General features: G+C 44.2%; 2 protein-coding genes across 2 annotated transcripts; both read left to right on the top strand.

Annotated features, from left to right (window-relative positions):
- Window positions 1–1,034: 1,034 nt before the first annotated feature.
- On the top strand, window positions 1,035–1,307 carry N7487_001170 (uncharacterized protein; the record flags this gene model as incomplete). The annotated part of the gene is made up of 1 exon (XM_056868918.1): window positions 1,035–1,307. One exon carries the CDS (start codon window positions 1,035–1,037, stop codon window positions 1,305–1,307), a length of 273 nt encoding a protein of 90 aa, XP_056733702.1.
- Window positions 1,308–6,178: 4,871 nt separating this feature from the next.
- On the top strand, window positions 6,179–7,523 carry N7487_001169 (homeobox domain-containing protein; the record flags this gene model as incomplete). The annotated part of the gene is made up of 4 exons (XM_056868917.1): window positions 6,179–6,235; window positions 6,344–6,524; window positions 6,589–7,308; window positions 7,377–7,523. Exons 2-4 carry the CDS (start codon window positions 6,420–6,422, stop codon window positions 7,521–7,523), a joined length of 972 nt encoding a protein of 323 aa, XP_056733701.1. The 5' UTR covers window positions 6,179–6,235; window positions 6,344–6,419.
- Between the last annotated feature and the right edge of the window lie 7,602 nt (window positions 7,524–15,125).

Raw genomic sequence — 15,125 nt, 5'->3', positions numbered from 1 at the left:
GACTACAAACTCGATTCCCTCTGTATGCTTTTTGTATTGTTTTTCATGTCGGGGACGTGGGGAGAGGGTCGAGCCTTGTGGGGGCCGTTTCAAAAGTCTTCATTCCTGCATCAGGCTCCAGGGTTGGGGCCGCCCCAATCAGGTAGGGAAGCATAATTCATGCCTGATGACAGGGCAGGGGACGTGCACACCGATACTTCATATACCGTAGGCAACAAGCTTGGCTTGACAGTTTCTATATCGAGCTCTTCGAGTAGATGGTAACTGTTGAGGTAGCTGCCAAGCAGTGAAAACGGTATGGTGTTGGTGCCTGATAGTTCAGGTCAGTGGCCTAGGGTATCAGATACCTAGGATCTCATCTCCCTGCTACACTTCTGCGGGGTTCGATCCCAATCGCCGGCGACATGGTTTTTCTAGGTTCGCACAAGTGTGAGACTTAAGATCAACGGTGTTTCTATATCAACACATCCGTTGCTAGTGTGGATGGTTGGCTGCGTGACCTAGCAGCTCATGATGAGAGCGATGTTTTGCTCGGTGCCACAGTAGGGGCCTCAAGCTTCATTAATATAATGTCTAGTGCTCTCACTACTGTGCTGCAGTATGATTGATTTTCTTGTGCCGCAGTCAAATGTTCAGAGGTATTCCTATCAGGTAGTAAGACACTTGTCGGGTTGTTTGATACCATTTCTTATTAATGGTCTTCCTTCGTACTATTAAATATCTCATCTTTACGGGTCCAGTTGTAATATAGGTAGTATTAGACTTCGCAATATCCTCTACAAATAAGAAATAGAGTTAAACATCCAATGGTTCTCTACAGGAAAACTGGTATGAACTAACCGCTGTCCTTCTATTGGCCTTTATGAGATTCCAATCCTTTCCAAAGTTCATCCGGATATACAAGGTGGTCTGTGAGCTATTCATAAAGGGTGGATGCCTAGCAAATATTCTTCTAACAAGCAACCATCCTCACCTAATGGACATCATCCACATTTCCTCCCTAATAACTTACTGTGAAAATATCGCAACACGAAATGAACCCAGAAATCCCCATCACAATTTCCGCAACGACTTTCACTGCAACGCCCAATGCTTCACGGTCCAGTCACCTCTACTCCACTATCGAAGCCACCATTCAAGATCTGCAAACTCGATCTGTGCTTGATCGCCCAGAACTCCTTGTAATTGCGGATATTACAACACAAGAAGGTGAACAACTATGGGACAGGCTTGAAAAGAATTTTGAGTCGAACGGGACTCAAAAGTCCCTTAATTCACGCAGGAGAACTTTGAGTATCAAGCTGTAGGTTGATAAAATGGAAACACGCCTATCGCTCTCCAATGAGGTGTTCATCGCTATAGAAGGAAGGAACCGAATCTCCATGTGTACGCTGCTGAGATCGGTTGGTGCTTGCTCTAGGTCAGAGGTTAGACCTGGTTGTTTATCTGCTGTTTATTAGCCTTGCTGTTTCTGAGCTGAGAACAGGATCTCGGGATGAAAATTCAGTTGCTCTTCCGTATTGCTGAAATGGGTGCCGAGAATGCGAGGCCATTAGCTCAGAATAGATGTGTAATTAGCTAATTCTGAGAGCGTGTCTATCTTCTCCTCTGTCTGCCTTTCCACCCTCCAGGTTTATCCCTTGTCCTTCAGCCTCGCACTCTTTATTTCAAAGTTGCGCAAGCTTATATCGATATTTACTATGGGAGATATGCAAGCTCTTGATGGGGAGGACCTGATGATATCACTGATGGGCTTGGTCAAGCGAATTGCGAAATATATCAGCCATATTGCAGAGCCCAATGCCTGTGCCCACTAATTGGAAGGGAAAATAAACCAACCCGGGCAATATTTCGCCGGTTTTATGCTATTGTGTCACCCGCTGCAGGCTGGAGACTTCTATCTAACGGTGAGAGAGAGGCGTGCCACCGCTGTATAAGCAACACCCTCACAGGCACAAATTGCAGACACAAGAATAATGTCGTTCGAAGCTGGCACAATGCTTAGATATTTAATGGAATAAAATTGATGTGGTGTTGGCTTTCTTGGGCCATGATAGAGATATCGGGGAGTTTAAGGACAGAAAGATCCTTGAGTGTGTGTGAATTGTTTAGCACATGTGATAAGTGGGCTATGTCTTGCTCGCTACTCCGTACTCGTACATGACCTAGCGGTTCAAAAATGGAGTGGGTGCCATCTAGGACGGGGATATATGCTTGCCTATATTCCCGGTGATATTGCATTGCGAAGCAGCAGGAAGTCGTACTTCTGGCGTATCACATAGAATCGAAGTCTTTCCTAATCGAGCAAGTTGACGTTAGTTATCGGCTCTAAATTTAGCCACCAAGGGTGGCAAAGCTCTAGCCGAGCAGACAGCAGACAAAGAAACAAAGTAGGGACTATCGACATGGTCTCTAGCGCCGAGTCAGGCACTAATGCATAACTCACCGATCCATCACCCGAGCTCCCTCCCGTCGCTACACCCTTTCGCCATGCAGCAAGTCATATCACCCCATGGGTATAGGAGTTATATTTCCGGGGCCAGCCTAACCGCCTTACCCGTTCAAGAAAGAGACGTCTGACACCCACCCACGTCATTTGAAAAAGCAAGGCCCTGTCTAAAGCCAATAAAGTATTGATCGGACCAATAAAAAAAAAAGAGCATGTAATATCACCTCGCATGGCAGCGAGGGATTGGTGGCTTCATCATGAACTATACTCTTGGCATACCTAAATCATGCATGAACACTCCTCCGGTGATACGAGTCTAGGTTGTTTTGGGCAGCCAAATAAGCAAACAATTCGGATTTTCCAAGTTTTAACCAGGTACATGCTGGAAGACATGCACCTATTAACGGTCTGGACATTTAATTTGGGGTTGGATCTATGCAGAAGGCCCTTTTCGGATGCCTAAGGTTGCAGTATTGTGTTACTATGCTATGGAGTACTTGTACTATGTACTATACCGCTACGGACTTTATTATTATGATTTAATACATTCCCAATCGAGGTTCTTTTCAGATGCCTGTAGGAAAAGAAGAAAATAAAAACCGGGCCTCTGGACAGTTCACAAAAAGGAGACTATTCAGTGCAAAAGGAATTCTTGGCAATTTGATATCAAAAATTCTTCGATGTACATACTCCTTAATAGATAAAATAGAAGATCAAATGTCAGAATAATAAAAATAATAAAAATAAGGTTAGACACTCAAAAATTGGAGTCAAAATATAATATAAATTAATTTATAAAAGAAAATATGAGATATGAAATATAATAAAATAATAAAAATACAAAACAAAATACATAATACATAATACACAAAATAATATAATAAAATAATAGAATACAAAATAAACCCCCGGTAGACCCAAGAACCGGGAAACGGAAATGACAAATACTGCCGATGCGTCCATGGATCCATGGATCAGTATGTGTTTCCACCGATCTGGAATAATTCCTCCGACGCTAGGGTATACAGGCCCATAGTGCATGCGAGAAGAGAGGCAAGATATTATGTTTACCCCTCTCCATTTCCCCTCTAATGGCGCTCAAAGCTTTGAGAGGACCAATCAACTGCAAATTGGACCAGTCATTTTCCCAGGGAAGATCCTGGTTGCCTGCGAGATCCGATGATCTGCATTCCTTCATGCACGATCTCTGATCTCGTGAATGGGACGGGACCTAAGGACATGGCAGGTATGACGATCGGTTGGAATCCCAGTTCCCTTCTTTTTATTTTCTTTCTCTTTTTTTCTCTCTCTTTTTTTATCTGTTAGCTCATGAGTGTGGATGATTGCAGTTTGAGATTTTCATCAAAGAAAACTTTGACGTTCCGATTTTTCAAGTCAGATCTCTGGAACAGCGAATAAGAAAAAGGTTTCGGTAGATCCAAAGCTTCGGGGCTGGCTCCATTCCCGATCGAAAATAATTGATTTTATTTTAATTTCCAAGGGATCTTCCTTTTGATGGGTGGATCGACAATATGGGCCTAAAGGACATACCTTAGGGCCCGAGGGGACTGCGTGTTAAGTTCAGTTATTAAACTTTGAAGTGAATAGACTCGGGTGTCAGATGAAAAGACAGGTGTTATATTATAGGGGTTATGATATAGGGCTAGAGTCGTACAGTAGATTGACAACAATTTCAATATAGCATTCTGACACCTTTTTCAAGGCACATTGTGCTACGAGATTCGCCAGGAACCTATCCAATCACCAAAAAATCCAGAAAAGGGAACTCCATTGTTACGACTTGATTGGCTGACACTGGGCTGGATCACACTCAGCTTGCGCTTAGTCCAGTAATCTCCAGAAATGACAGACTTGCGCCATTATTGAATTGTCAGAATGTGACTAGTTTATAGAGCGGGTCTGTTAGTGTGTGTGTCGTGTCAAGCTGAGAAATTGCTCCAAAATACTCCATATAGTGGTCCAGATTACGGAGTACATCGTGTGGACGCGATACGCGAGGCAAAGATCCAAATTAGCGCAAATCACTCAATTTGCGATCGGTGACATCCTAAGCTAAGTGTAAGTACCAAAAATGCAACACACCTAAGAGATATCATATGCGAGGGTATCTTCACTCCAATCATATCAACAGCCACCAATGTACCAGCTCACGAGTGCATAACGTAAAAATGGGAGAGCAAAAAAGGGAAAAAACCAAAGCGGGTTCTCCGGGTGATCCTTGATCTGACATACGGAGACAGAAAAGTAATCCCGACGCCAAACTCCCCCCCCTCCTCAAAAAAGCCCTGGACGCCACAAGCTCTCGAAGAAAGTGGAGATACGAATTGAAGAACCCCTAGGCGATCTATCCCTGTAAACCAATACCAGCCCCTCTTCTCCCTTTCCGTTTGGTCGATCAATCACCCGATGAGAGGCTCCAGGCAATCTACGATCGATCCGAGGCGTCACCTATGCGGTTTCTGATTCGTTAAAATGAAATCCAGAACCTTTCTGTCTTTTGTACCCACCATCCAGGTTAAGCTCTTCTCGGAACACGATCTTTTTGGAACCAGTGATAACTCTCCTTGGAACGGCGATCTTTTCCTTCGATTCGGTGTCTATCGAGTAGATCCACTTGGACTCTTTTTTTTTGCTTTTTCTTTTTTACCATACGAGAGAGGCTTGGTTTACTTTGTACATGTCTTTGGACTCAACACCCGGGTTGTCTTTTCCTCTTCTATGGGATTGGATGGTTCTTCACTTTTGTTATTTCGCCACGAACTACTCTGTCTCCGTAAGGAGTGAATCTCCCAGATCCCCCACAACAAAAGTAGTGTGGATGTAATTTGATTTAATATATATTTAATTACAAAATAACACAAGTATATAATTAACTTTAGCCTGACTCAGGCACATTATGACAGAAACTCCCCCTCCTCCTTACTCCCGTCGCTGTCTACCTACCAGACATCCCCTCTTCCCCAACCTTTCCTACAATAGTTATATTTCTTTCAATTGTTCTTCTATACCATTTTTTTACTTTTAACTACTCTGTCCTGTACTGTTATGTCTTGTTATATTTTGGTTTTGAAGGACCTTGGAAGATTTTTTTTTTTTTTTTTTTTTTAGGGTAAATGGTAATACTGGCCGCTCATAAGCCCGCTTATTAGCACTGGCATGGGATCCCCGAACTTGACGTACACTAGTGAACCACTACTTTCTTTTTTCTTTTTTTCCTTTTTTGAATTATCCATTTTCAATTTATCTTTTAAGAGGTTCCTTTACTCCGAAACATCCAATCAAAACCCTGGAACTTCTAAAATATCTCCAATATATGGAACCGGGGAGTAGTTCGTGAGATAGATCCTGACGCTAAGACTATTCCATTGACCAAAGAAAGACTCAATCTGTCAACCTTAAGGGAACTCTTGAATTTACGCCTTCTCCGCTCTGCATGCCCTTGACACGGAGCACTGATGCTCCGACTCATGTACCCACCAAGCCCACGATCGTCATTTTTCGGCCCCCCCCTGTTCTTGCTTTTCCATGGACATGTAATAGCTGGATCTTTATTATTATTATTATTTTATTATTTTAATTTACTTTAATGTACGGAGTAGATTTTGGAGCCACTTTTATTTTTTTGGTTGAAATAATGTACGGGGCCCTGCATTATTTGGGAAACCACATTTCCATCTTTGCCCTCATTCCCCAACCTTGCATATAATCTTGGCCTTTCTCTTTTTTATTTTACCATGTCAACGTAAAATCAGCCTGCTTTCCCTGGTGAGTACTACTTTGGATACTTTCACCCCCTCATCCCTTCCCTTTTATACCTTTTTCTGCGAGAGTACAAACTTGTCTGATATTCGATTCTGACTGTGTCGAGTATAGTTCTATTTTGTAATACTTTGTGCAACTCTTTTCCTACGGACATTTCTATCCTTGTCCCTCCCCAAAAACCTTGTCTATGTCCCAGTCCCATGAGGTAGACGAAGATACCAATATGGCTATTTCGTATACAACCCAGTCGTCAACCGGACACCCTCACCAAACCCTCCCCTCATTCCGCGAGGTAAGATATAACTCTATATTCCTCCAAGACCTACAACCTAGAATCCATATCTAACATCTCACAGCTCCTCCCCGCTCACCTCCACGATGAAATCGAATCAACTTCCCCATTCTACACCACCCCCCGTCATTCACAAGACCGCCCACCCTCAGGCCACGAGATGGCCGATCCCCGCTCAATCCCATACGGCAACCAATCCACCAATATGCCCTACGAATCTCACCGCGAATATACAGTCTCCCGCGGCGCAGACAATCAACCCCGCATGCCAGATCCTGGCCACCACCACCACCACATGCATCTACCCGAACACGCATCTCGCGGTCCCAGTCCGATTCTACCCTCAATCCGCGATCTGGACTCCATACCCGGCCGGGCAATGAACCCGTCCTCTAGCAACAGCTATCCTGAGCGGCCCCCACGCTCCGATCCCTTCATCGCGCAGGAATACCGCCAGCCCGCGCCGACGCCTTCAGCCATGCCCGCTGATCCGCGCGGCGAGCACTTCGCCCAGCCCATTATGCACCCGCAGTCGCCGTATGGACACCCTGCTATCAGCTACGCGGATGAGCAAATGTCGCCGCAGATGATGGGTCCTGGGCAAGGGAATTTCGGAATCATGGGAGATCCGATTGATCCTAAGACGAAGCGGAGACGGGGCAATTTGCCTAAGCCTGTCACGGATATTCTGCGGGCTTGGTTCCATGAGCATCTTGATCATCCTTATCCCAGCGAGGAGGATAAACAGATGTTTATGACAAGGACAGGGCTTTCAATTAGTCAGGTGAGATTTTACAACTGAGGACTGGCAATTTGCTCTGGCTGGTTTGCTAATGGTTTCTTTTTATACAGATCAGCAACTGGTTTATCAATGCTCGGAGACGACAGCTTCCGGCGCTGCGGAACCAAATGCGCAGTGGTACCGATTCGGAGTCTCAACGACAGTCGCCTTTTAGTGATGTCGATGGATCGGAGCATATGCCCTCTCCTCACCACTAGAGTGGCGATGAACCTGGACCTGGAGGTTCGGGTTTGATCACGGCCTTTTATTTTTCCTATTTCTGTTCATTCAACGTTACACGGCATTCGCAACGTCAGCGTTCTATTCACTTTACGACCGGGGGGCTTTCATATTGTTTCTCTACCATTTACGACTCACGGAGTTGAGGATACGGCGAGCTTGATAGATTGGCATCTTTCCTTTTACGTGTTTTCTTAATGTTTTCTTTTCTTTTCTTTCCCCCTTTCTCACCTTTCAGGTCTCTGGACTTCACTCTACATGTCGCATTGCCGTCCGGTACGCGGAGGTTTTGGCCAGACATTATATTTTGATACCCTTTCTCTTTGGTCGCGTTTACCAAGCGGCAATTTATTTGTTGGAAATCAACACGCAAAAGGGGTATACGACAAACGATGGCATTGGGAATCCCATTGAATCATTTCTGTGATTTACTTTACTTCGTGTTTTTTTTCTTTTCTCTCCAGGTTGCACATTTCCATTACATTGAGTGCCCCTGGACAAAACTCGCGAAATTGCATTACTAGGTGTTTAATGGAACCTTCGACTTCCAAATAACCATGAAACATTTTTCATTTTATTATCTAATTCTGGTACATATTTGACTTCTACAAGCGCCAATGCGGATCTGAAATGTCAAGCAATACGGAGATATGGAGTGCGCAACCAGATCTCAGCTGCCCACCGCGCAATGCCGTCTCCACTAAGTCTCCATTCTCGACACTAGCTTATCCATGTTCATTGATCATGTCCCGCGGAAACGTGGACTTTACCTTACCCGCGGCTCGCAGCGCCACTTTTCTTTTTCTTCTGGCGCCGATGATAGATCTCAACGATTTGGGGTTCTTGGAGACGGGTTTGGATATACTCTATGTATGTCCCTACAATATAGATACAAGCCACTTTTCACGCCCTCTATTTCCCTAAAGTCAAAAGGGTAGTTTTCGGGCTGGAGGAAGCAGACTGAACCATGGTTTGGACCGTCATCAATTCCAAATTGATAGACCCATAAACTAGTGGATATTCTATAACTGTGCTCCACCGGGGGGCATGTGTCAAGATCGACCCCATTTTTGACTTTTTATTTCATGACGTCGGGTTACCAAACATCAACTTCATTCTTACCATGGTCTCTGTGCCTTTTAGCCTTTTGACAGTTAGAGTTTGGTCCGGTTTGGTATGATCTGATCTGATCTGATCTGATATTATAAGCATTGCATTGCATTGAATCTTACGTTTATAATAAAGGCATGGAAATTTACGGACTAACTTTCAAGGTTTAAATTAATTTCAAATGACACTGACAGCTGCATGGAGCAACTTAAACTTCAGCTTTTCGGTCTCTCCGGAGTCCACAAATCCAAAACTCCAAAACTCCAAAAATCCAAAAATCCACAGGAACCACTCCAGACCATGGAACTGAGTAAAGTTTACTATGCTAGCCACGCGAGCCCGGATTAGATCTGATCGCTGTCTAAACGGGGTATGTTCGGGACTTTTTTTGCCATTGACAGCTCCGAGGAATTATATCGATGAATTTAACTAGGCTTGATTTCGGTGTGGGGTCTGATATACTAATTAAAACATTTACAATGGTCTGTGATACGCTGAACCAGGTATGCCTTATTTTCGAACGAACTATTATCTCGCCTCTTTGAAATTTCCTCGGTTTTCTTCTCGGCCCTCTCAGATTCTATTTCAATCCCGAGACATGTACGCACTAAGTGCGGTTGGGAACTGAGTCAGGTGGAATTTTCCTCGAATAACCTCACATTATTAACATAGTGTACCTACTGGTAGAGATTTGTTGGAAAGGTGCGGTTCGTTTGGTTTTAAATTTTTATTTTTATTTTTTGCTTTTTCTGGTTTTCCCGACCTACCTCCGGAAGACACAATTATGGGGTCCTGACATGACCCCCGAAAAACTTACTTGACTGTAGATCTTAGGCTTCGGCCCTCTTGCCGAGTAGAATTCAATCATTTGCGAGGGTGGGTATGATATACGATGTAGGTTCCATCACCGCTTAGTGGTATACATATATCCAAATTTGAGACCCCAGTTAGGGGACTGCAACCCACTTGGTTGAACTCATATCTCATCTTGTAAAAGTGATATCAAACGCGCATCCAATAAACAAAAAACAAAACCGAAAATGGAAAAAAAATAAAAAATATGCAAGTTAAGGGTTGCAGTGACATCTATTTACTCCGTACTCGAGTTATATTCTGCTGCAAAGAACTAAACAAAACTATATACATACATCTCGAATGCACGATGTACCTCGAAATCATAAAAAGCAACCCCAAAAAAACAAGCATAACCATACCCCCCTCCCCGAGATACAACATACAGGACTATACGAACAGGGGGTGAACCCCGTAACCTAGTCCCACTTAGGAGGGGGGCAGCGGATATGCAAGCCACCAAGACAAACCCCGGTATTCCAGGTATTCCAGTATCTCCAGCGACCACGACTGGCCGATCTAAAAAGCAAACAAACCCAACAAAAGTCGTGCAGGGTGCATACAACATACAGTATTTCGTAGAGCTCAACCGAATCACAGTCCATGGAAATGTTTATCCCCCTCCTTACCGTTGTACCAACCCTGTCTCTGTCACTTGTCAACTAACTCAAGCCAAAAGCCCAACCAAACCCCGGTTCTGCGCCTTACGTTTTCCGATCCCGTTCCCGCTCTTGGTTTCCTCGCTAATACGGTGAAATCCCGATCGGTGTCTTGTTCAGCCCCCACTTAGCCATTCGGGATCCAGATACATGCATCCGACCCATCATATAGCGGTGAAATTGGCATCTGACACTTTGTTGTTGTTGTTTGAAAGTGCGCATGCACATTTGGAGTTATGTTAGGCAAGTACTGTTTGCAGATGCTCCGTGGCTCCGTACGTCGTACATATACGTCGTGTACTACGTATGTGTGCGTCTTCCCTTCTGCGCTATCATGGGCGTTTAGCCCTCGATCGAGGGACGTGCGTGTCGATCACAACAACGTCCCTGCTTGGTGAAGTGGGAGGTGTGGGCTTTGGCTTTTCCTTTTGCCAGCGGAGGTATCAACTGCGGGATTTTGTGAGCTGTCTCATGTCAGGATTTGGGTTACGATGATCGTGTGTAGATCTATGCGTAGGTTCGTGCGAGCTTGAGTCTCACCGTATACCTCCGGATGACTACTAGGATGATCGTGGAGTACTTATCCTGTACTCTGTGACTACATATTTTTGAATAATTGGATCGGAGTACGGAGTACGCGGACCAGTCTGACATATATATGTATGTGATATCGTCCGACCTGGTCACATATTCGATTTCAGTCCTCGCGTTGAAGCGGAAATTAAAATTAAAAACCCAAAACGGAAGCAAAACCTTTGATTTGCCTTGAGTCATGTTATATTATTTATTTGAATTTTATTTTTAGAGGTTCCTCGATATTAACTGGCTACCATGATCTCGGTCGTCCAACCTTCCCACGAACTATTGAATTTTGTCAGATTAATTCCAGATGGATGATCGACAGATCCACCGTTCGACCCCTATTTTGTACTATAATCAATAGTGTCGCTTAGCCTGGGTGTGACGGCATATTTGGCATTTGCATTCTCACTTTTTAGGGGATCTTCGCTCGGGGTCCTGTTCCACTGTGGACTAAGCGTTATACTCCGTAGACGGGATAGCCGCCTGTACTTCATACCCTGTACTCTTTTGTACGACAGTAGCTACTATACAATATATACAGACCGTCTTTTTAATGCTGTACGTAAGTATGTAGGCTTGCGAGCCGTGGATGTGCTTGTGGGCTCTTGTGCACCTACCATAAACAGGTCCAATGCTGCTTATTCGTCTGTTATAAGGCACGGCATTGCTGGCCACGTTCTAAAATAAATTCTTTGGATGCTTATTATTGAGTTGGCTAGACACGGAGTACATAGATCTACAGAATTCACGATTATATTGCATGGCGCAAAACACCTGGGCACTACTCCGTACCAACCAAGGATCAACCAAGCCCGTATCTATTGAGCTACCAATCCCAACCATCAGTAATATGTAGATATGCACATTATGTGCCCATAAAGATGATATATCTTTAGTATCAAGTCACACCTCCAACTGTGTGTCACAGTCATCTCCTGACTAGCACATATCTGCAAGGGTAAAAGCAAACAGCACATAAATGCATCAGCTAACATTTGTGCACAAATTATTTATGACCTAGCCTACTCAGTTGTGCGTGTTACACATGCAATGCCGCGGAGAGAAGCAAAGGAGAATATTTGAGATGTCAGGCATCAAATATATCTGTCAATGCATATCAGTTCTCGGGTACCAGAAGCTCGTGCATCTCATATAGGCACACTAATGCACACTTCATGTGACTAACGTCAAACTGTCTTGGTATGTAAGCATGGAATCTGACCTACCTTCTAGTTGATGAGTCTATTCTAGTGGATTGCCTATCTAGGTAACTTGGTCCGTGAGCTTGTCGGTCTGAGTAATGTCTGTCAGCAGGAATCTCTGGTTGTAGAGTGTTACTAGTACATCTTGGGATGCATGACTTATACTTCTCTGTAGGCTTTGTAGCATAGCCGTTATGTCTCCTATGTCTAGAGTTAGGATCTGAATCTGTGTCGTCTTTCTTTCAGTCTTATTTTTGGTCTTGCCTTTACTACTACCATCGTGAATATCCACCAATATATATATATATATATATATAAAAGATAGAAGAAAGAAACTATTAACGATATACTTAGATTGGGCCTACTAAATATAGGAAATTCGATATTCATACAGTGGGTGTGTCTACCTTGGCTATTCCCAGGTTATGTGGAAATGCTGTGCTTCACAGGAGATAGGTCTTACACATTAAACTTGTTGCTTGTCTTTTGAAGGGCTGTTTTGAAAAAATTACTTTGTTATTTCGGCTCGCCGTGCCTGATGGACGTACTCTACTACGTCGCAACAGAAGGTAAGAAGAATAACCAAGGTAGATATAGATGATGACTCTATCTACTGGTATGGAGACAAAGAGAGAGATCTGATTACCTGGAGGTAAACAAGAAATGCCTTGATACCTTACTCCCTGGATTCCGGTACATCAGTACCTTATTATCGCTCTGTTATTATGTCTGGTTCTATATAAATGCTGCTGAATAGCTCACACCGTCCCCCCTGCTTTAAAGCCAAATGGTTTCTTTTACAAAACTACCTTGAACAAAACGTCACATTGCACGAGGCTTTGCAATATATAAGCTAAATAGTATACATGCTTTGGCCTATCATGTGTAGTGTCCAGCTAAGGTTTAAAAGATTCAATCGTGTTTCCTATGAAGGTCTAATGTTCCACTGGATTCACCCGGTTCGATCATTTCGATCATTGCTTTTGATCTTTTAGGGCTACATGGGGACAACGTTTTCCCGGCTTTGGCTATTTGTAACAGCCTTTTCTGAAAGCCTCAATCTCCAACTATTCGAACACGCAACACATTAGATCTTCCATACATAGCACTCACGTAGGCTGAGATAGTTCCTATCGACCACAACCCTCTCTACCCAATACATTCATTATACCCATTTCCTATCTACTTCCACAATAGTATTTATCAAAACCGGCAATATTTCGATTTATATACAGTCACTAACCTTGTTTCTATATCATCACCACCAAGCTAGTCGAGATACATGATCGGATCAAGAACCAACCAGCCCGATTCATCACAAAAAAGCGATAGAATACCCCCTCCCCAAAACAGGAAGAGACATTACTGAAGACGGAAATACCCAGCCACATGCAAATAATAGTCTCTACAATCATTAGCTGCTAAATCATGCTGGTAACAGCTCTGACATACAAAGTCACGTGGATATAAGCGAATATAAGCGCGTTTAAGCGAGTCCCACATCAGATCCACTTATAGTGCACATTTTATCAGAATCACCATAACAGCCTGGCCGGCTGGCCCAATGGCAAGGCGCTTGACTACGAATCAAGAGATTGCAGGTTCGATCCCTGCGTCGGTCAATTCTTTTTGTTTCTGCTTCTCGAAAATCTAGAACGAGTTTTTGGGGCCGCGTAAACACGGGTGGGGGAGGGAGGGAGGTTGGACCCAGAGGGGGGGGCTGACTCTCTCACTCAATAGTTATCCGTCTGCAGATTCATGCAGCATTGACAGAATCAACGGAGATCAGATACCTGGCAATGTTCTTTTCTTTTCTTGACGCTGTCATACATACGTGTATTACAGTGCCAGAGTAGAAAACCAAAAATGCAAGCAAGGCGACGAGAGTAGAAAAGGAGAGAGAGATGGTGGTCCCACGGAGATAGGCGTCGTGGGCAGCAGGGTAGTCGAATGACGAAAAGCCTCACATACAAGGCGAATTGTAGACAAATTGCGTAGAGACAGGGAATAGTCTGAGCATGTGAAAGCAGGGAGCATAAGTCAAGGGCGAATGACGAGCGTGCCAAATGATATTCCTCATCAGCTGCAATGTACACGTGTAAAGAGCACGATGTAGACATAATCTAACAGTAACAGTCCTCCTCCAAGCGCCCAGGCGGGGACGTAATCTAAAAGAACTGCAGGTTATCCACATACGGAGTACTCTCGACATACAACATACATATCCAAAAACCTAATTTCTAAATGATAGCTTATCCTGCGGTAAGCCGGAAAGGCCACGGAATTTCCAGGGCTAGAATAGAACGTTCCGGGTCTTATGACACTACGGAGTGCATAGTCGATAACAAGCACCGGGGCCTCGGGGTTTTTGGGATCCCGGGGGTCCTTTTGTTGATGCTAAATAAAAACCACGAGCTAATAGGGCCACTAGGCCATTAAACGGGCAAGATACCCGTTGTTAAGCGGGCCTGAAAGTTACAAGGTCACATCGCTGCGATCTCCAATCCTGATAGCCATTTATTTTGAGACATTGCACATGTTAACCAATGATTAGCGGGTTATTGTTGTTTGCCTGTTGTCCCTCTCCACTTGGATCCTGATCCTCCCTCTCCACCTCAGATCACTACCAAATCATACTAAAGAGTCGACACTGTTCACTCTAGATCCTTGTCTACTTCTTACTTACTTATGTCGGAAATGTCCGTGCAAGACATAGATGCAAAGAAGTTGGTTGACATAGATAGGGAAACCAGGGGGGGAAAGGGGAAAGGAACCTCGTGATAACCTCGGATTTCAACTGAGAACGAGTAAAAGAATTCCAACGCAAAAGGACGTATCTAGTAAAAACTCCATATCGTCGTACCACTCAAGCCCCCCTCTCAGACCCCCTCCCCTACGGTTCTCGTCGGGGAAATTGGGTCAGGGGGGTACGGAGTAGGCCTATGCGACATTATCAACCCCTCTTAAAAAGCAAAAAGTATGCACCGACAATCGCTACCCTTCTAGAAGCTAACGGGATGTTTTCAGATTGGTGGATGCATATTCGATTACCCCAGGTCCGCTCATGGTCCGCTATAATCCGCCATGAACGGGACGTACCTGCGCGGAGTTTCGATATCGTCAGTAATCGGTCTCTTGTCGCAATTGGCTAAAAATCCACGGCCAGCCTTCTAAT

The sequence above is a fragment of the Penicillium crustosum genome (genome assembly GCF_028827405.1).
Source record: "Penicillium crustosum strain IBT 35664 chromosome Unknown utg000001l_segment0_segment0, whole genome shotgun sequence".
Taxonomy (NCBI): Eukaryota; Fungi; Ascomycota; class Eurotiomycetes; order Eurotiales; family Aspergillaceae; genus Penicillium; species Penicillium crustosum.
The sequence above is the reverse complement of the archived record's forward strand: the minus strand, read 5'-3'. Positions and strand labels throughout refer to the sequence as shown.